We start from the raw sequence: 21,768 nt of genomic DNA, 5'->3' as shown, positions 1-21,768 counted from the left end.
GGCTCAGTGTTGATCTTCTGGTTAGATGGAAGTGTGTGTGAGTGTGTGCATGGTGTAGCGGGAGTCATGTATGGTGGTGGGTGTGCAGATGTGCGTCTCCACTGCAGGCCAGCTGTGTTGGGGACTCTGCCTCAGTTCCGGGGCCTGATCTGCTCTGCCTGCCCAGGCTGTGCACCTGGCACTCAGCGCTGCAGTGTGTCCCTGTGCAGGGCAGCGTGGGAACCCTGCTTCTGCCTAGGATTTGGGGTGGGGCTGGGAGTGGCTGACTTCTGAACTGTTGGTTGGCTTGTGAATGTCCACCAGGTCCCGTGTCCTTGTCATTGCCATTTTCTCCAACACCTCTCAGGCTCAGAACCTGCATCTTCTCTTTACTTTTTCCTTCTCTTCATCCAACATCCAGGTTATCCCCACTTTGCACCTGTTTTTCCCTCCCTGTTTATCGCTGTTTTAAAATCTTCTGCTCATTCTTGCCATGGCTCGTGCTGTGGCCTGGTGGCTGCATCTCGGCCCCCTCTGCCTCTCACCTTGGGCCTGTGTCAAGGCCAGCTCTTTGCTCTGTCCTTTCCTTCCGGAGCTCAGTGACTACAATCCCTACAGGATGGGGGAAACTGGCAGCCTGTAAGCTGATGCATTTTGTTTGTCCTACACAATCTTTTAAGGAATTGTTAGCCAGTTTTTAAAAATGGAGATTTTTTTTTTATACTAAAAATATCTATTTCGGGCCTTCCCTGAGAGCTTGGAAAATCTGGCAGTACTGAGCACACATCCCCAAAAGGCAACAGAAGGTGGGAGTGAAGTGTTCCCCACCGCCTTTCCTTGGGCCATGTTTCTCCAGCGTGCCACACTCTCCATCGTGCCACACTCTCCATCACTCCTTATATCACCCCCAGGTGGCCCATTCGTGTCATCTGTCTGGACTCCATACATTAATATTAGCTTGTGGACCTTTCTATACTCAATACTCAGAATAAACCTTGTATTTTGGCTGCCTGTGCACCATTTGCCTCTTGTGTATATGCTCCTTCCCCCTCTAAGTCTGTCATTCCACAAGCTGACCCACCTCCCCACTTCCCCCATGAATCCTCCCTGCCTGCCCCAGGTGGAAGTCTTCTCTCTCCCTGAATCACGAAAGCTCAGTGGCTTTTGGTGCCATTGTTTGTGATTTTGTTTTTTGGAGTTTCTGCTTCTACTGCCTGTACCCCAGGCCCAGGGCCTCACAGTGTCTCACACCCGATGCCTGAGGCAGAGCGGGTTCTCAAGGGAGGCAGGACCAGGTAGATGACGGAGATGATCACAGGCCTCGTGTTGCAGTGAGGCTGGAGCTGAGATGAAACTGGGCTCTCCACTTCTGCTGCCAAATGGGGTCTGCGTAAGTTACAGGCTTTTGCCGCAGGGAAAACCCGTTCTAGTGCTAGCAGCTGATCACAGCCTGCCAGCCTCAGCTCTGAGCGTCCTTACAGCTGGCAATGGCAGGCTGTGTCCTCCAGGGTCACCGCAGACCCCAGCAGCTCAGACTGCCCATTTCTTCTTTCCAGGTTCTTATCTCCTGAATTTGGAGAATGAAATTCTCAGACCAGGAAGAGTGAGTGTAAAAGAGTAGAATTTATTCAAGTGGGAAGAAGAGAGAGAGAGTTCTCACATAAGGGACCTTATAGGGGTTGCCACTTGAATGTGTAAGTTTAGGGGTTTATATTGCTCTTGGGTCAATGCTATTGTTCATATTTTGCTAATCAGGTTCTGGAAAAGTACCAGCATGCTGTGGGTTCAAATTTATGCTCACTAGGACTCAGAAAGTGCCAGTGGTTTTGGTTAGCCCAGTCTGAACTTCCCTTCAATCTCTGTCAGGATCTGCCCCCACTTCCGTCTCCTCACACTCACCAGTCAGGGTGGGGGTGGGGCCCCCCCCGCTGGTTCACCTCAGCTCTGGCTTACCAGGCTTCCGGCCCACGCCAGCCGCCAGCCGCTGGTGCCCACAGCCCACACTCCAGTTTGCGCAGGCCGCCCCTCTGCCGCTGCTTCCCAATGGGGATTCATCAGTGTCACCAGGAGGGCCCCTGACTTTCGCTTCTTGTCACCGCAGCCACTGTTTGGGGAGACATCTTTAATGTGAGGCAAATATCCACATGCAACCAAACCCTGGTACACTGTGGCTGTGGGTGTCTTCACCCCCTTGTAAGGGTTTGGCCTGTCACTGAGGTCTTTCCGTCCTACTGCTCCAGCATTAATACTTGGAACACAGGGCTGAGGAGACTCTCCCTGAATGCAGACTCTCCCTGAATGCAGACTCTCCAGCAGCGGGAACACTCTGCTCTGTGCTCCTGGCAAGCACGCTGAGCTCTTTCTCCTCCCAGGCCTGAAGAATCTGATTGGGAAAGGAGAGACTCACAGATGGGTGGAAAGTGTTGATGCCTAATGAGGGCCATGATTACTCCATGAGCACTCTGCTTGCTTCAGCTTGCCCAGGGTTTCCCAGCCACACGCCCTTGGGTGGTAGGAGTGACCTTGAGATACCAGGTTCCTTGCCTTTAGAGAGGGGAAAGGGGCTTTGCTTCTTAATTCTAGGCCAGAGAGCTAGTGGACTGCAGGTCAGCGCTGTCCAATGGAACCTTCTATGATGACAAAAAGTGTTGTGAGTCTGTGCTTTTTAGTGCAGTAGCTGTTTGGTGCATGTGGCTGGTGTGAGTGAGAATGGAAGTCATCATTGTTATGAATTTAAGTACCACATGTGGTTGCCATAGGGACAGCCCAGATCTCCAGGGTGGGGGAGATAGGTCAAACACAGTACCTAACAGAGAGCCCTGTGCAGTCCTAATGAAGGGACATCTGGCTGACTCACAGTGAAAGCCATTTGACCAAGTGTCATCAAAAGTGTGTCAGTAAAGTTTGCAGGAACCGTGTGGCTGTGCTGTTCTGAGGAGAGCACTGGGAACGTACTATTCCTTCACTCCCTTTAAGAATGGTAGACACCAAGCTCCTCTTGGCTGCAGTCCCTTCAACAGGTTTTATATCCAGCTTCCTTTGCCTGATTTCATTAAGCCATGACATAATGTGTGCTTTGTGTCTACAGAATATAAATACGGAACCAAGGGACTGGTTGAGGGGAAGAGCAGGAAAAGGTAGGAGGAGGTTCTGTAGACTGTCACACAGATTGGGACTTGCCGATTCATCTGTTTTGTTTGGCTTTTCTTGAATGGAGTTGGCTGAGACCGGCTGGGCCGTTCTGGCCTTGTATGGTAGTTACTAAAGCTACCTGGCATCGTGGACGTAACTGAATTCATCTTGAGCTGCACTTTCCAAAACACAAATGCAGCATTTACTCAGCTCTTCTTCAGGGTCTGATTCATGATGGCCTTTGCCCTCCACTGGACTGGGCCGTTCTGAGGGTGATTCATCTGTGCTGGGGCCTGCCACCAGCAATCTGTGTTCCTGGGTTGTCAGTTCTTCTGTAATCTAGTGAGTTTCTTTGTTGGTGTTTGTGTCCCCAGTGGTCCTTTCCCTGGAAATTCTGGCCAACCTTTGAAAGCTCTGCTGCTTTTATCAAGCTGTACTTTCAAGTTGTATGGCTGCTCTCTATTTGAGGTCCTCCTAAAAGTTCCTCTTCTTCTCCTACCAGTGTTCCTTTCAAACATGATTCCAAATATACACAAAATTAGATGGCTGGACCCAAGAACACCTGGACAAGAGAACAACAACATGGTGGAGGGCCAGTGGTGGTGCCAAGGAGGCTGGCACCTGCAGAGCAAAGCAATACCGGTGTCCTGGGTGGGTTTCCGGTGTTCTGAGATCCTTCCAGCATCCTCTTCCCTGATGGAGGCACACTAGTACCCACTTTCCTCTCCCTGAGGAGAGGTTAAACATGACATCTCATTGGAAACAGCTGCTTTGTATTAGTCTGAGAGGTTGACTGGCTGGATGCGAGTGTGAGATGGCTGGATCCAGGGAAGGATGGAAAAGTCACAGCAGCCCAGCAGCGTCCATTCAGAGGCCAGGGATGCCTGTATTCATTGGCTCATACAGATGAAGTTCCCAGGACAAGGAAGGTACCCTCAGCAATTCTCAAAGTCATATTCATACCCCTCACCTTGATATCCTGGGAAACCAGGTGATTGTGTTTTAAATTTATTTTATAATACCTTAGAAATAATCACCAGTGCTCTGGTTGTCTTATCTGTGTGTCAGGTACTATTCTGATGGCTTCATGTCAATTAACTAATTTAATCCATGCATCAAAGATAGTTGGCATTTCATACATCATTTATATTCATTAATTATCATTTATATACAGAATAATGTGCCCCAGAGTCACAACTGGTTTGACCCAGCTGCCAGACTCCCAGAATCCATGTCCTAACAAGAGAAAGGTCACCTTGCAGGCTGACTTTTGTCAAAACATTGAAGCTTCCTACTGCTAGATCACCAGTTTCCGCTAATAGGTAAATTATCATTAAGTGCAGATATGAAAATACAAAGGTAAAGCCTTGCAGGTGAGATCTAAAGTGTTCACATCCATAATCAATACTGTGTCCAAGTGGGTTAATTCTTAATATCTGAACAAAATCTCTAAACAGAAATTCTCCATGGGACCAGGGATAAGTCACTAGTGGCTCAAATGAAGGATTGTTTCTGGAATTTTCCTGCCCATTAAGGGTCTGCCCTTGGAATCTAGTGTTACTAGAGGTAGGGGGTCATATTCCTGTTTCTCCAATGTACTTGGGTCCTTGTTTTATATTGGAACCAAACACATAACAGGTCGAGTGCTAAGTTCATTTTCCTAGAAAAGAAGTATTCAGAAAGTCAGCCTTGCCCCAGAAGTCAAGAGGAGATAGCTTACACAGAGTAGCTAAGCCAGGTGGGGGGCCTCCCAGGTGTCCTAGTGTGCAGCTTTCTCTCCAGCTCCTGAGGATAGTGCTCCGCCATCCGGGTGGCTGGGAGGAGTTGGGCTGCAGGTGACTGCACAGAGAAAATGAAATGCAAAATTACAGGTCTCTCTTACATGCTACTTTATTTTGACATTTTAAGATCTGGGAGGTATAGAGGTGGTTTAGGTAACAGAAGAGATGAGAAGGAGCCCAGGTCTACTTGTGTTAGAAGTTCAGATTCTAATAGAGGTATTTTGGAATAGCGGAGGGGAGTGAAGGGAGGGGAGGAAGTATGGAGGTAGGAAATTGTTTTAGTTAGCTTTTTCACCACTGTGACTAAATGACCCCACCAGCATAACTGTAGAGGAGCAAAAGTTTGAGGGCTCAAGGTTTCAGAGAAGGCTGGATCGATTCCTCAGGGCTGGAAGAGAGGCTGAACAACATGGTGGAAGAGTGTGGCAAATGGAAGCAGCTAATATAGAGATTAGGGGGGAGAGGGTGGGGGGACTGAGACTGACTGACTATTCTCCAAATACAAAATATATACCCCATAGCCACACCCCCAATGAACCACTTCCTCCAGCCACGCCCCACCTGCCTCCAGGTTACCACTCAGTTAATCTCATTAGGGATCAATTCACTGATTAGGTGAAGGCCATGATCCAATCATTCTCCTCCAAACTTTCTTGAATTGTTCCACATGTAAACTTTTGAGGGGACACCTCACATCCAAACCATTAACAGAAGGACAGTAGAATGAATCGATCATTATTACACTATGTGCATGTCTGACTACACAACCAGTGTGATCCTACATCGTGTACAACAGAGAATGAGAAGTTATACTCCATTTATGTATGATGTGTCAAAATGAATTTTACATCATGTATAACTAATTAGAACAAATTAAAAAGAGAAAAAATAAGTTCAGATTCCAAGTTAGCCAAGTCTTTCACCTCTCTAAAGCCCTCTTTTCTGGACTGGATATCTTAGGTTGCTCAACCCATACTGGCTAAAGCCACATGCAGGGTTTGTTCACCTACTCAGACATGGTTTGACCTGATGTCTTAGTAATTTTATCCAGAACCTGCTTTTTTGGGTTGTTTCTCCCTTCTTTTTGCAGCATGGATTCCGCCTCATCCTGAACCAGCCTCTCTTCGTGGCTTCCAGGGCTATGTGCTTCCTCAACCCATGCTCAGTTCACAGGGAGTGTGTGTGTGTGTGTGTGTGTGTGTGTGTGTGTGTGTGTGTTGGGGGGGGTGCCCTTGGAGGAAGAGCTTCTTTCCCAGAGTCTCCCTGGGTCTGAGTTGGATCACACATCCTCTTCAGATCAGAAATGGCTGGGGCATTGCTAATGCCCCAGAACCTGTGGTGGCCTCGCGGGGTCTTGGGGTTTTCCCAGACCCCGAGCTCGGAAGGGACATGTGGGTCACTGCATGAAGACTGAGTAGGCAGAGAGGGGTCGATGCTGGGTGGGGAACTGCGACTCTTCCCACCCGGTCTGTGGTCTGCCTGCCCGCCATTGTACACACAGGTGTGATCTGTTAGCAAGTAGAAAATTGTCATTTCTGAATAGCACTTTTTTGTTTTGTGACTTTTAAAGCTCTTGACTCCCTCCCTTCCTCCGTCCCTCTGTGTTTTCTCCCTTCCCTCCTTTTCCCCTTTTCTCTTTCCCCTCCTCCCCCATCCCCTCTTCCCCTTTCTTATCCTCTCCCATTCCCCTCCTCCTCCCTGAAGTATCTCCTTCCCCTTCTTAGCCCTCATCCCCTTTCCGTAGATAATCTAGTCATTTATTTAACTCAATTAAATTGATTTGGCACAATATACATTGCCCCATAAATAAAACGCCTTCATTTTTGCCCACAGGAAGAAGAAATGCCAGACGTGGAAATCGACATCGACGACCTTCTTGATGCAGACAGTGAGGAAGAGAGAGCATTAAAACTACAGGTGGGCAGCTCTCGAGATATAGACCTTCTAGCCACGGAGGTTTGAATCCAATTGGTCTCCAAGGCTTTGCCAGAGCTGAATCTGCCCTGTGGGGGCATTGGTACCAGGGCTTGGGTGGGGGGCATTTTGCAGAGAGGAAAGTGCAGGGTCTTCACTGTTGGGTCTTCACTCTCATAAGCTGCATCTCTGATGATAAATCAGCTCTTGACTGTAGTCTGCTCTCTAACACCTTTTGGGTGTGACTTTCTCCAGCTTCATTTTATTGGAAGAGGGCTGGTTTCACCTCCAGAGATAATTTTTCCAGGGAGGATAGTGGTGCCCACGAGCATATAAGAGGGAGATGAACTGAGTGGAACTGGGACTGTCCAAGCCCAGAGGTGGATTGTATCATGCTTGACATTAATTTCTGGATTAGTTTGCTTATGGCGTAATTCTATTTAGTAAGATATCTTTTAACAGATCTCACCTGACAGCATTCTAGCAAATTAATCAAGGTGCCAACGTCTGTTTCCCTAGTGGAAAGCAATAAAATAGGTGTAGTCTTTCCCACGGGAGGCTAAATCTATCATTTAAAAATTGCATTTGGAAGTTTCTAAAACTAATTAACCTTTAACCTGCCATTGTTCTTAATGTCCACTGATAATTACTGTTAATGGTTATCACCAAGGATGAATGGTCATAAAGCAAATCAAAGGGCACATTTTAATGCATTGATATGTTTAATGTATTAGTAATTACTAGTGTCCCTCAAGTGGTGGACAGCTTCAGTTGTAATGATTATTTCTTGTGGGTAGATTTAGTTGGAAGACAACAGCATCCTAGTTATAAAAGTTAAAAAAAAAAAAAGATAAGGTAGATCCCAGTTCTATAGGAAGTAGAGTGACATTAAAAGGTTGTTTTAAAATCAAGAACTTGAAAGGGGCTTTCTCAGCTGTCATTTCCCCACCTTGATTCCCAGCTGAGACATGGAACCTGAAGAGATTGGGTCCTAAGCTGTCTTGTGGCTGAATTATGACCAAGCTTCCTCTCCAGGTCCACTGTGATCACCATCCTCTTGCACAGGTGATCTCAACTTCAAGTTTATACAGTTTAATATTAACAAAGTATACAGCCCAAAGGAAAGGTGGACATGCACCAAGGTAGGTGGGTTAGAGGATCCCTCTGGTTCAGTTAATGCAAGAACAATGCAGTGGGACATTCACTTCCTGTTAAGGGCCATCCTGGGTTGAGCTTCAGAGTCAGTATGCATCTCTCTGCAGACTAGAACCTGATGGTCACTTTCATTTCCCCCTGACTTTTTAAAGTAAGTCCTTCTCCTCAGTGGTGCTCGTAGTCTAGTCAGTGGTTGGGTTTTTTTTTCAATGCTATAAGAGCATTAAAACACTGTCTTTTTCTATTTCAAAACTTTCTAAAGTAAAGGTGTGCATGCATGTATGTGCATCCTTGCATATTTTAATATGTTCAAATGACCAGCTAGTGTTGACATAAAGTTTGATTGTGGATAACCAATATGAAGTCTTGATTTATCATTGTAAAAATAATAGTATAGAGACAAAATGATTTTAATTGCATTTTAAAAGTGGCATTGAATTTTAAAATAATAAAACTGATTTTCCATGTGTTTAATTCTAGGAAGCTCTTGTAGACTGCTACAATCCAACAGAGGTAAACAAATCACTTTTCCTAAATTCGATGTTTGAATTGGTTTTTATTAAAACAATTTGTCTGTTTTTAATGCTAAATCACAGTAGATGAATGCTAATCGACTGTTATTATCTATGAATGCGTATGTTTCACAGTACAACTTCATTATTTCTAAGCTTAAAATGTCTAGTTCAGGAAGACTTAAAGCTAATGGAATGGGGTGTGTTGCTTGCTTTAGATAAAAACCAAACTTCAAAGAAAATTGTGAAATGGTATATAATCATTGCAAAATTTTAGATTTATTACTGGAGAATATATCCTTTCAGTTTGTAGGCATATATTTTTAAAAAGCTTAAAGCTGATTCTGTTTTTTCAAAAGAATTACCTTTACTGAGAGAAAAATGTTATGCTTTGTTTAGGTATTTATAGTATATGTAAATATTAGTATAAAAAACAATTGTCATTAGTTGGAATAAATTAAGGTATTTAATGTAGACTCTGATGACTAAAAGCAAGAACATGGTAGAGATTAATCTGAAAATATTAGCAAAAGAAGTACTTTAGGTTAATTCCTGTGATAAATCAGAGGCATCGGAAGATTCATCAGATGTTTTAGAATTTGTCGTAACATCAAAGCAATTGGTGGTAAGTCTTGTGATTTTTGAATTGGTATATTATAAAGAGAGAAGAAAACATTTTTATGAGTGTGTAAGATTTTAACAATAAAGATGTTTATGATTATTTGGTTTGAGGCTAATTACTTATTTGAGTTGTATTCCTACAACCTTCACTTTTGATTACATCTTGTAGTCACAGAGATTTTAAATTTTAGTTATTAAGATATATACTTTTAGTCAATGTAATACATATTCATACTTTTGAAAACCAAAAAATATTATAAGGCTCATAAAGAAAAAAAATAGTGCGTTTCTCCATTTCTTGGCTCCATCTTTATAGGATATAGATATATATATATATATATATATATATATCTCCATCCATCCCTGTAATGGATGTTATATCCCCATAAAGAATATTAGTGCAAAGTGAACTACAGAACTCTGAAAAAATGGATATGTGTGTGTGTATACACACACACACACACATACACACATATATGTTTACAAATATATATATATATATTTATACACACATTTATGTGTATAAATGTGTGTTTTATATATATATATACACATATATACATATATATATATATATATATATATATATATATATATATATAAATCACGTATAAATATAATAACACCTTTGCTTCCCTGTTATTTGCTCTTTTACCCTAAACATGCATTTACTATTTCTTCTTTGTTTATTGACTTAAGGGGAAAGATGATAGCACTTTTACTCTTCACACAATTTCTTTCCATCCATCCCACAATAAAATTATATAACAGTATGTTGTTAAATTAGTAGTTGAGAATAATAATATTACGATTTTAAAAGTATTTTTTCGTTACTGAGCCCACAATAACATATGACCATGACTCCTCTCTTATATAGCTCTGTTTTTCCTGGAGTTGATAACTGCCTTGTCTTTTATTTTGTCTAGTACCTATTGCTATTTTATTGCTCCAGTGTTTTTGTCAAACATGTAATATATTTTCTCTGTGCTTAAACACTTCATTGCCATCTTCCTACCTCCAGACTTTTTTTCTGGAGCATCTGTACAATCTGGAATAGAACTTTATTTACAGTTATTTGGGGAGTTAATATGAGCTAAAACAATTGGTTATTTGGAGAGTGGTTTTAAACTTTTGTGGTGAGTTAGACGAGACAGGTAGGACTGTAGACAAGACAGTGATGGATTATGCAGAGTAACCAGGTGATGTGGAGGTGGAAAGGTTGCTGCTCAGGGCACCTGGACTGGATGCAGAAATGGTGTTTACTCATTTGCTTATCCTTTTTACTTCAGTACTCACCCAGCTGGAGAAGTTCCTTTTGTTTATTTAGGTGAGAAGGTTTGGACTTGCAGATTTCTCTTCTGATTGGCTCCACAGGCGGCCATCAGTGGACACCCCATTTTCTCACTGTTTCTCAATGAGCCCTGTTCTCCCTCCCCACCCCACCTCCCAGTTTTTGCAGTGTCTAGGGAACAACATATTTACAGTGGTTAACAGTCATGCAATTAAAGGAAGATGGTGGGTTTGCCCCTGGAACAAAAATCTTCTCAGCTAGTTTTGATGTGGAGGCTTAAGGATGAAAGGATATAACATTTGAATATTCTTCAGAGTTTTGAAAGAAGAAAGGAGGAAAATAAGCTGGAGCTTCCAAGTGAATATCTCTGTGTTCTTTTTTTAGCTCATGGTTTCTAGGAATGGAAATGCTGTGAAATGCTGAGAAATTTCATTTGATTTTGTTTATTTATGAAAGGATCATTTCAGAAAGACAGGGGGCAGTTTTGCTTTGAGGCAATGTTCATAAGAAATAGGTCTTTCTGACATCTGGACTGTGAGATAAGAGTAATACCTTCTATTTTTCCAGAGTTCTGTAGTTCACTTTGCACTAACTTCCTTTATCTTATTTTGGACTCACAAGGATCACTTAAAGTGAAGAGGGTTTGAGTAACTTATCCAGGATGCCAGAGCAGTGAGCAAGCAAACCAGGACTCCACCCCGAGTTTCTGACACCTGATCTTGTGCTTTGTCTGTCTGCAGTCTTCCTAAACTACTTAACTCGATGAGAGATTTAGGACTTTAAAGGACCTTGTCCTATCTGAACTAAATGCTTAACAATTGATGATATCCTTAAAAATCGCTGTCTCTGGAGGTGTGATATTTGATCAAAATTATTTTACATATAATTAGTATACCATTTTCAAGTTAGGAATGTAAGCAAGATGTCTTTGCTGACTCAGATATATTTATTTATAGTTTCATTGTGGAAGTAGGGTAGGTGGTAGAAAAAACACCAAACTTTGAGTCAAGAGATTCACAGCAGTGCCAGTACTAGCTGTGTGACTATAAGCAATTTTTTTTTTTTAGCTTCTCTGAGCTAGTTTCCTCATGTGTAAAATGGAGGTAGTCATAACAGAGATTTCATCAATCTTGTCTTTGATGTATCTAAAACCAGTTGGATTTAGTAAGAACTATATGCTATTTAGTAAGAACTATTTAGTAAGAACTATAATTATTAAGCATTTAATATGCCAGGCACTGATCTAATCTTATGTTAACTCATTTAATCTTTTTTTTTCATGAAAGTTTCAAACATTTACTCAATCATCCATAACTTTAAAGATGTTTTAGTAGATTTCATTTTAGAGCAGTTGTAGGTACATGGTGAACTTGACCAGAAGGTAGAGATTTCGTATACACAACCCGTACAACCCCTGCCATTCCCCCACTGTCAAGATCTCCCACCAGAGTGGTGCATTTGTTACTATTGATGAACCCACACTGACATATCATGATCACCCAAAATGCATAGTTCACATCAGGGCTCACTCTTGGCTTTTGCTTTTTTAATGGGTTTTAACAAACATATAATGACACACATGTCCACCATTGCAGTATCCATCAGAGCAATTCTCATTACCCTAAAAATTCTGTGCTCTGCCTGTTCATCCTTCCTTTCCTCTCACCTCGGATAACCACAGATCTTTTTACTCTCTCCATAGTTTTACATTTTTCAAAGTGCCATATTCGAATCATATAGCATATAGCCTTTCCAAACTGGTGTATTTTCCTTATAATATGCATTTAAATTTGCTCCGTGTCTTTTCATTGCTTGTTAGCACATTTTTCTTTTTTAGTGCTGAATGTAAAAAATTTTTCATTGTCTGAATGTATCATAGTTTATTTATTCATCTACTGAAGCACATCTTGGTTGCTTCCAAGTATTGGGAATTATAAATAAAGTTGCTATGAGCATTCTTATGTAGGTTTTTTGTAGCAGTGTTTTAATGTCCTTTGTGTAAATCTCAAGGAATTTCGGTTGCCGTGTTGTATGGGACGAGTATGTTTAGTTTTGTAAGAAACCATCAGACTCTTATGATATTGTTGTACCATTTTCCTATCATTTTCAAGTTAGGAATGTAACTTGAAATAAGAATAAAATATCATTGAATGAAATATCATTGCTTTAAATTGCATTTCCCTGATGTATAATTTGGAGCATCTATTTACATGTTTTTCAACTGTATGTCTTTTTAGGTGGGGTGTCAATGTCTCTGGTTCATTTTTTAACCAGGTTACTTTTTATTATTGAATTATTAAAATCTGGGGGTGTGGCTCTAGTCTAACATGTATAAGGCCCTGAATTCAATCTTCAGCACCACACACCAAAAACTTCCTTTGTATATTTGGCTAACAGCTCTTTATCTCATTTATCTCGTGCAAATATTTTCTCCCAGTCTATAGCTTCTCTTTTTATTCTCTTGACAATGTATTTAATAGAGCAGAAAAATTTTATTTTGATTAAATCCAGCTTATCATTTTTGTCAATCTTGTCTTTGATGTATCTAAAACCAATTGCCAAAGAGTAGACCATCTGTATTTTTTCCAATGACATCTTTGAAGAGTTTTATAGACTTACTTTTTACAATTAGATCTATGTATGATGCATGTGGATATTTGCTTGTCTCAGAAACATTTGTTGAGGGTGGCTTTCTTGTATATATTCTTGATCCTTCATAAAAAAATCAATTGATTTTATTCATGCGGGCCTATTATGTTCCATAGATCAATTTGTTTTTTCTTTCATCAGTTCCACACTGTTTTGATTACTGTAGCTTTATAGCAAGTCTTGAAGTTAACTAGTGTCAGTTCTCTGAATTTATTCTTCTCTTCCAATATTGTATTGGTTTTTCTGAATCTTTTACCTCTCCATATACACTTTGGAATTAGTTTATTTTGACTGAGAGTGCATTAATCTATAGGTCAAGCTGAGAAGTGCTCACATCTTGATAATATTGAGTCTTCCTGTCCACAAACATGGAATATCTCTCCACCCATTTCTATTGAGATAGCCTCAAACTTTTTTTTTTTTTTTTTTTTTGTTTTTGTTCTCTAGCTTCATCAAATTTGTTCTCTAGCTTCATCCAATCCACTATTGAGTCTATCAAGGGCATTTTTCATTTCTATTACATTGTTTTTGATCTTTGCAATTGCATTTTGGTTTTAGAACACCCATTTCTCTGCTTGCATTGCTGTCTGTTTTTGCAAGCTGCCTCCTTTATTCATTGGATTCCTTAGCACTAATCATAGTTGTTTTAGATTCCCAAGTTGATAATTCCAACATCCCCACTATATCTGAGTCTGGTTGTAATGATCGCTCTTTCTCTTTGATTTTTGCCTTTTACTTTTGTAATTTTTCTTGCTATCTGGACAGGATGAATCGGGTAAAATGAACTGCTGAAAATAGTCCTTTAGTAATGTGGAGTTAAGGTTTGGGGAAGGAAACATTCTGTAGTCCTGTGCTTAGGACCTAATCTTCATTGAACCTGCGTCCCTGGACTGTGAACTTCACAAGTGCTTCTCATCTCTCCCTATACCATACACCCTACTCCCTTTAGTTGGGACAGATGGCTAGAATCAGCAGGAGTTGGTATTTCCCTTTCTCTAAGTCAGGCTCTGATAAAATCCTGCAGGGTAGGCTCAGGTTGGTTTTTCCCAAGTACAGTATTTGTTAAGAATAAAATGTTCTGGTGTATTTCATATTGTTCTTTTTTTTCTTCTCCTGCCAGAAGCACAAGGGAATTTTTCTCTGATGTTCAATGTAAAGATCTTAGAGGTAAACTCACAAAATATGGGGAGCCCTCATAACTGAGTCTCCTTGGAGTTTTAATCCCTCAGATTTGTCCACTCTGATTCTAGCAATTTCTCAGGCTCTGGTTCCCACAGAAGTTGCTGCCTGTGGTTTCTGCTCCAGTGAGCTGGGATTCTCTGTGTCCACCTGTCAGCCTCTCTACAGCATTATGTGCCCTCTGACTTCACTGCTCTTATGAATCTAAAAAATATTGTTGATTTTTGAGTTTGTTCAGCTTGGTAGGATGGAGTGGTGGTATCTAAGCTTCTTGTGTGCCTGAATGGAAAGAGGAAGTCTTACTTAATCTTCAAGTCAAAGCTATGAGAAGGACAGAATTGCTATCAGTTAAATAATGTTGGGCATGGAAGAATTGCACAAGGTCACACAGTTGGTAAGGGTACATATGAAATTATCTAACATAACTAACATGTATGCCCTTAACATGTTAGTTGAACCTGATTCTGTTTAAAGTAATGCTTCTCTACCACATGTTCAAGATACAAAATGCCCCAATTCACCAAAAGGTATCCTTGAATTATTAAATTTGGTGATTGTACTTTAAGGAATCTGCTAATTTCTTAGATGTGATATTGGTTTGGTTCATCACCTTCTGTCATATAGTTTGGGTCTGTGGTTTTCTTCTGTGTAGGTCACAGGCTAATAGAGGAAGATCATCTATTTTTCCATTTGATTCATGTTCAAACTGTGGACTCTTAACATATAATTTTTTTCTGAGTTGGATACATTAAAACCCAGCAATATAATTGTTGTCACCATAGTAAGGTGTTAGTGATTGATTAATAAGGACACTTGTTTTATTACTTTCCCCTTAAGTAAATACAATTTTGGATATTTCTATATGATGCGGAAGAAAAGAAGTTTTATATTAGGGGTCGGGGGTGGGCACCTACTGCCAAGCCAGGGAGAAACTTCTTTGCCTGTTTCTTACTCTTTACTTGCATAGTTTCCTACTCTTGGGATCATACAGGAGTACTTCCTTTGTACTAAGATGACAAACAGAAAGAACCCTTGCTTTTGGCTGGAGGGCATCTGTCTTATCATCTGTTGGTGGAGTTGTCAGGCCAATTAATGGACTTTTAAAAAAAAAAGTCTCTGTTTGTAGTTGAAGGTTTTTATTTCTGTGCATTTATTTCCTTTTTTGAACTATGCACCCAGAGTTCACTAGGATGACTCAGTCTGGGAGTAGGTGGCAAGAGGCATTTCAAGTTCCAGTGATCTGGTAGGTCATGGAAATGTCATGGCCGTGCTATGGTATGGGTGATCCTGGTTTATAAATAGAAATTGACCAGTGTTTTCTGAAAGACAGGCCTGCTCTGTTCTGCCTGTGTTGGTAGCAGGAAGGCAAACCCGCCTTTTACCCTGATGGACTTTGCCAGGGGCCATGGTCAACTCATCTGGTTCACATCAGTTGGCTAGTCATTTAGCATCCTAATCTGTCTCTTAAAATTATTGTTTGTTTTTTGTATATATGGAAGTAGTCCTTCACTGAGCTAACGAGAGTGAGAATATCTAAATGTGTTATTTACCGCACATAAACCAACAAGTTCACTACATTCCCTTCATTCATTTGCTCAGCAAATGTTCATGGAATATCTGTGGGTCTCTGATCTAAGGACCAGGACGTGGAAGTGACTATCTGCATCCATATTTAAAACCATGGCTTAGAAAGCCACAGGTACCTTCAATGAGAATTTAAACACTCAAAGACGATTAAGATAGGCATAAAAGGACCCAAATGCCAGGTTTTCAGCTCATTCAATGGTCCTCTAAGTCAGGAACCAAATTGCTTGCCAGAATGTGGTTGTCGGGACCTGCTGTTGCTGGAGGAGCAGCCACGTTACTCAGTTTAATGGGTCTGAGTGTCCATAGGCAGGGGTACCCCTCCCTCAAGGCAGACCCTTTCCAGCTGGCCCCTTCTTGGCCTCCTGCCAAAAAGACTACACTTTGGGGCTGGGGTGATGAACAAGAGCTTGAGTGAGAGATTAATGAGTGAAAAAGATGTCACCTTTTAAAAGGTGGCACCCTTCCCAAAATCCTCAGATAACTTTTTGCATATCCCTGGTTAAAAAAAAACTGGTGAAAAGTGTCACAGTAAACATATGAATATATGAATATTTTTAAAGGGGCAGTTGTGACCTTCAGAACAATGTTTCTGAACAGAGAGAGAATTGAGTGCTTCCAGCAAAAGACCACAGTCAGATGAAAACTGTTCTCTAGCGGTGTGGCCCTTGGCTGAGAAGGCCCTGCAATGTTTTAGTGTAATTGGGCAGCTAGGTGTTAAAGTAGTGGGACTTACTAGCCAGAAACATACTGTTTTTTCCTGGTAGCCAAAAGCATCTTGGGCCTCGTCTGCCAGTTGCTCACACACTTTCTTTTGGACTCTTCATTTCCCATGTCTCTTCTGCTCAGATCAAAAGCCTAGTGCATGCTGGAGCTGGGATTTGGATCCACATTTCAGCCTGAATCCTCTACTCTGTCTACTTCCCATTGCCTTTCACTGAGTTCACATGAGAGGAACGCAAGCTTCACTCGGGAATATTTATAAAACGTAATAGGATTGTCTTCATCAGGGAAGCCAACCTGGAATTAAGTAAGCTCACCCTAGGCGTGCAGTCATGAGAAACACTCTTCACTTATTTCCTGATCTTTATTCAACACTTTTTGCAAAGTTAGGGAATAGTTCACAAGACTATCCTCACTTCTGACACCAATTGCAAATTTAAGGGTTCCCAAGATCAACCTCAGATTTGATAATTCACTAGAGGAGCGCACAGAACTCACTGAGATTGGTTAATATCACATTCCTAGTTGATTACAGTAAAAAGTTACAGATTAGAATCAGCCAAGGGAAGAGACTCATAGGCTTAAGTCAGGGAAATTCCCCCAAATGGAGCTCCCAGGTGTCTCCTCCCCATGGAATGACAGAGTTAATTTTCTCAGCAGTTATGTACATGCAGAGTAACCACCAGGAAGCTCTGAGCCCTGGTGTCTGGAGTTTGGTCACATTAACGTGGTTGACTGCCCACATGGCTTTTCGCAGCTGTAGCTGATACAACAGAACCCAAAGCACCCAGTCTCCATCACCTTGTTAGACAATCTGGTGTGACTCAATCCCCCCAGGGAAACAAAAACTTTTTTGGAGGTGGGGAGAGTGCAGAAGTTCTAAGGGTTTGAAGCTCACTTCTCAGGAGCTGAGGGCAGAGACCAGATTATCTTTTTTGACAAGGCTAAGATCTTTACCACGTGCTTTTTAGACACAGGATGACCCTGCTTATGGTGATGGTGATAATAACAGTGACATAAGGAAAGATAACATACTGTTATGGGAAAAGCCACGTGTGTCTTGCTTTTGGTGGCCCTGCCCCCAATAATTAATGATGTCGATTTTTAAAAGACGTGGTGGACAAAGCACAGATTTTATATGGAGCTGGACCTGGATGACATTTTCTAATGATCAATTATGATTTTAGGATCTTTTCTTTGACACTGAATTCAGAGAGGTCATACCTATATTAAAAACAGATCTACCCTCCCTCCCTATATTTAGACTTATCTGGACAGAAAAAATAACAACATGAATTAAAGATTATTTAACACATAATATTCGGTTTTCTATATTTTTGACAAAGATAGGATCAAACCAAATCCAAAAGTCTTTGAAAATGCATTTCCTTTCTTTAGACAAGATTCAGGTATTTGAAGTTGTGAGAAAACGTTTACAACAGGGACACCATTCTGTGACCCAGACCCTATCCTGTGCTGTGGTGACCTCTGTGGACTTACTGACATGCCACAGGAAAAGTTATTTGCTGAGAAGGAACATCCTGAGGATTGTATAAAACAATCTCTTTCCTAGAAAAAATGCAGCCAGTGAGCTGGAAGTCAGTTGATCCCCCAATCCTGTGATAAACATCTGAGTGATCCACTTAACTTCTTCTCTTTCTTTCAGAGCACCCTCTGAATCCCTCCTTAATGGGGTGCATTCTGGTTTCTGCAGGAATCTGTGCTTCCAAAGTTGGAATTGTAGGACCACAAATAAATGCTTTGTTGCTTCACAGATAATAACCTCCTTGGATGTGATGGGAAATAATATTCTCTTTCATGGATAATGGGAATCCAGGTGAAATGACTTAGTTTCCTTAGTAATAACTCAGTGAGAGATTATAATTTTGCTGAACTTACTGCATGAATTATTCTCTATGGTAAGATTACTTAGGGGAATTTTATTTTGTGTTGCCTGAATTGCAAATGTAAAGACTCTGAGAAACCTGTTAGTAAGGAAGGAAAGAATTAAGAGCATAAGGTTGAAAATGGTGATTGCAGGTGACTTCCCCACCCCCCCGACCCCTGGCACACCACTAAAGGTTGGAATTTAGGTAAAAAATAAATTAAGAGTGGTGGACTGCATGTCTAAGATAGAGTAATGGGACTGCTCTCACAACAGAACAAATTCATCTTTACAGGCAGATAGTCAGGAAAATAAATGGATAATATAGTATCAGTGGCGTTAAGTTAAAGGAGGGAAGGAAAAGCCAGCATGTAGCCAAGGCCTTCAGGAAGTGGTGTTGGCAAAGGCCATTACATTAGGATCCTAACAGGATCATAAGCCTCTTTTCAGATAATAAAAAATAGAATCAGTTCTGGTGTGCCCTGTCAGCAAATGAGCCTCTCTAAAGACGAGGCGTCCTCTCCTCCCCCCAAGAAGAGGGGAAACTGAATGTCTCAGGGGTGAGTGACACGGGTGGAGCTTGCTATGGCACAGTCCTTACACGCCCAAAGCAGGGTTCCTCTGTTCTGATTCACTTTGTGGCCCGTGGGCGACCTGAGGGGTCAAGGTGACTAAAATTTACAGCATGGTTTTTCAGTGCCTCTCTGGTTCTTTGGGTGACAGCTTTTGCCATTTGGAATGGTTTTCAGGTGTTACCTTCATCTTTTTGAAGAGGTACATCCTACCCTTCTGGAATTTTCTTCACTCATCTAAACTTTGGTGGATTGGAAATTCTTCTCGGCTTCCATCCCATTCGTACCTTTCCAAGTATGTCAGAATTTTAGACAAAATGCCTGATAAAATCAAATTAGAGGAATTAATGACTGATTTTTAGCTCATAGTTTCAAAAGAATCCAGGATCACCCGGCTCTGTTGCTTCTGGGCACAAGATGAGGCAGAATATCACACGGAGAGAATGTGATGGAGCAAAGCTGCTCACCTCTTGGTGGATAGGAGGGAGAGAGTGTTGAAGGGGCTGGGGACCAGACCTCCCCTTCCAGGGTATACTAGAGTGACCTGCTTCCTCTAACTAGGCCCCAAGTCCTACAGTTTCCACCTCCTCCCTGTTCGATTATGAACCATCAGTGGGTCAATCCACTGCTGAGATCAGAACCCTTATGATCCATTCACTTTCCAAAGGCCCCACCTCTGAAGTGTTGCTGCTCTGGGGACCACACCTTCAACACATGAACCTTTGGGGAGCATTTCATATCCAAAGCAGAACAGCACACTCCCACCTTGGCTATTGAACGTCAGGCTTTTTGGAAGAAGTGTAAGGCAGCTACTTAGAATTTGTACTCAAGTTGACTAGACTTGCACTAAGCTGGAGTGAGAATGGGGGCAGGGCAGAGGCTTTGGGGAGAAAGAGGGGATGGTACACAGGTGGGTCCTGAGACCCATGTGGTCCCCACCTTTGGAATCCTCCCCTGCTCGTTCGTTCTCTCTCTCTCTCTCTCTCTCTCTCTCTCTCTCTCTCTCTCTCTCTCTCTCTCTCTCTCTCTCCCTCTCTCTCCCTCTCCCGTTGATACTCCCTTGGGCTATGCTCACTATATAATTATGAAGGATGGTGCAAGAAAATAATTACCATTGACCTGTTGCCTCATATACACGTTTCTCTAAGGAGTAACCAAGTCCTAAGTAAAGAGTAAGTGGTATTTTCTGGAAAAGTGGGTTGAGCATCTGGAGTTCTTCTCGACTCCCCTTATTGCCTGGCACAGTTATTGTGGTTGGTGACACCATTCCCTGGTCAGAGATTCTGAGCATTTCTTTTAAAAGTTATATTGTTGGCAAATACTTGTAATTAAAGGGACATTGCATAATATCTGTTTATCTTGTTTCTTTTAAAATGGCTCAAAATGTTTGAAAGAATGACACAAATGCGGTTTGTGACATGGTGGTTCCTTCATTTCCTCTTTTCCAATGGTCTGTCTTCTTTAGAGCAGCCGATTCTTACCAGGGAGTGTAACAGATTACTTTAAATGACCACGAGGGCTCCCAGATGCCTGGCTCTGGTGATAATTACAAATCCTGGGTCCATCTGCCTCCTCTGGCACGGGCTGGAGCAGGCTTGTGACAGGGAGGGGGCCGTGGATGTTGAAAGCCACAGAGACCAGGAGGGATCTGGAGGAAGAGAGTTCAGAGTAGAGTGTGCCACTGCCGTGCCCCTGTGACAGAGCCTCACAGCAGAGGCTTCAGAGGGAGAAAGGACCTTCTGTTCTCCAGCTGCTGCCAGGTCCCTCAGAACCTGTCTAGACTTCTTTCTTAGAAGACTCACAGATCAGGCTGCAAAGAGCCCGTTTTCAAACTCCGTGGAAATGTTATTCTTCTTTCTATTGCTTCTTTGATACGTGTGTGTGTGTGTGTGTGTGTGTGTGTGTGTGTGAGAGAGAGAGAGAGAGAGAGAGAGAGAGAGAGAGAGAGAGAGAGAGAGAGAGAGAGAGAGATTGTGAAGAACATCCTAGGCTCCACTCTTCTTTCAGCTCTTCCCTAACTCCCCTGGCTTTTTAGTTTACCAGTACTTAAAGAGAAGTACCTTTTAGCTGGGCACAGTGGTCATGCCTGTAATCCCAGCAACTGGTGAGGCCGAGGCAGGAGGATAGTGAGTTCAAAGCCAGCCTCAGCAAAAGCAAGGCGCTAAGCAACTCAGCAAGACCCTGTCTCTAAATAAAATACAAAATAGGTCTGGGAATGCAGCTAGGTGGTCCAGTGGCCCTAAGTTCAATCCCTATTACTCCCCCCAAAAAAGAAGTACCTTTAGTCAGTGTGGCATCATCGCACACCTGCACACCTGTAATCCCAGAGACTCTGAGGGTTGAGGCAGGAGGATCTCAAGTTTGAGGCCAGTCTGGGCAACTTTGTGAGAACACATCTCAAAATAAAAAGACTGAGAATCTAACTCAGTGTGCAGGCCCTCAATTGGTCCCCAGTACCATGTACACACACACACACACACACACACACACACACACACACACACGCAGAATCACTTTACAGCCTTCATATTTGTGGAGGCCTAATTTGTATGTCTCCGCCATCACTGAGTGGACATTAAAGATTCTAGTGCTCCCCCTCCCCCTTTCTTTCCGTCCATGCCACAGCGGTGTGAATTAATTTGTCCATTTATATAATTCTTCACTTGGCAAACCTTTGCTGAGTACCTCTTACATATTAAGTGGTGTGCTAGGAAACAAAGTGAGTAAGACTCTTGCAACCAAGTGGAGAAAAAAATATGCATGTGGATTATCTTGTGTGCTTTTGTCACAG

At 42.0% G+C, this 21,768-nt stretch overlaps 1 protein-coding gene across 1 annotated transcript in view; it reads left to right on the top strand.

The window, feature by feature from the left end:
• The window catches only part of Ppp1r14c (protein phosphatase 1 regulatory inhibitor subunit 14C), an 82,704-nt gene that overhangs the window by 53,829 nt on the left and 7,107 nt on the right, over positions 1 to 21,768 (top strand). The window contains exons 2-3 of the mRNA XM_026399941.2: positions 6,726 to 6,809; positions 8,442 to 8,474. Coding sequence (XP_026255726.1) covers positions 6,726 to 6,809; positions 8,442 to 8,474 — 117 coding nt within the window. The remainder of the gene's footprint in view (positions 1 to 6,725; positions 6,810 to 8,441; positions 8,475 to 21,768) is intronic.

The sequence above is a fragment of the Urocitellus parryii genome, chromosome 8 (genome assembly GCF_045843805.1).
Source record: "Urocitellus parryii isolate mUroPar1 chromosome 8, mUroPar1.hap1, whole genome shotgun sequence".
Classification (NCBI taxonomy): domain Eukaryota; kingdom Metazoa; phylum Chordata; class Mammalia; order Rodentia; family Sciuridae; genus Urocitellus; species Urocitellus parryii.
This window is presented reverse-complemented; position numbering and strand designations above follow the sequence as displayed.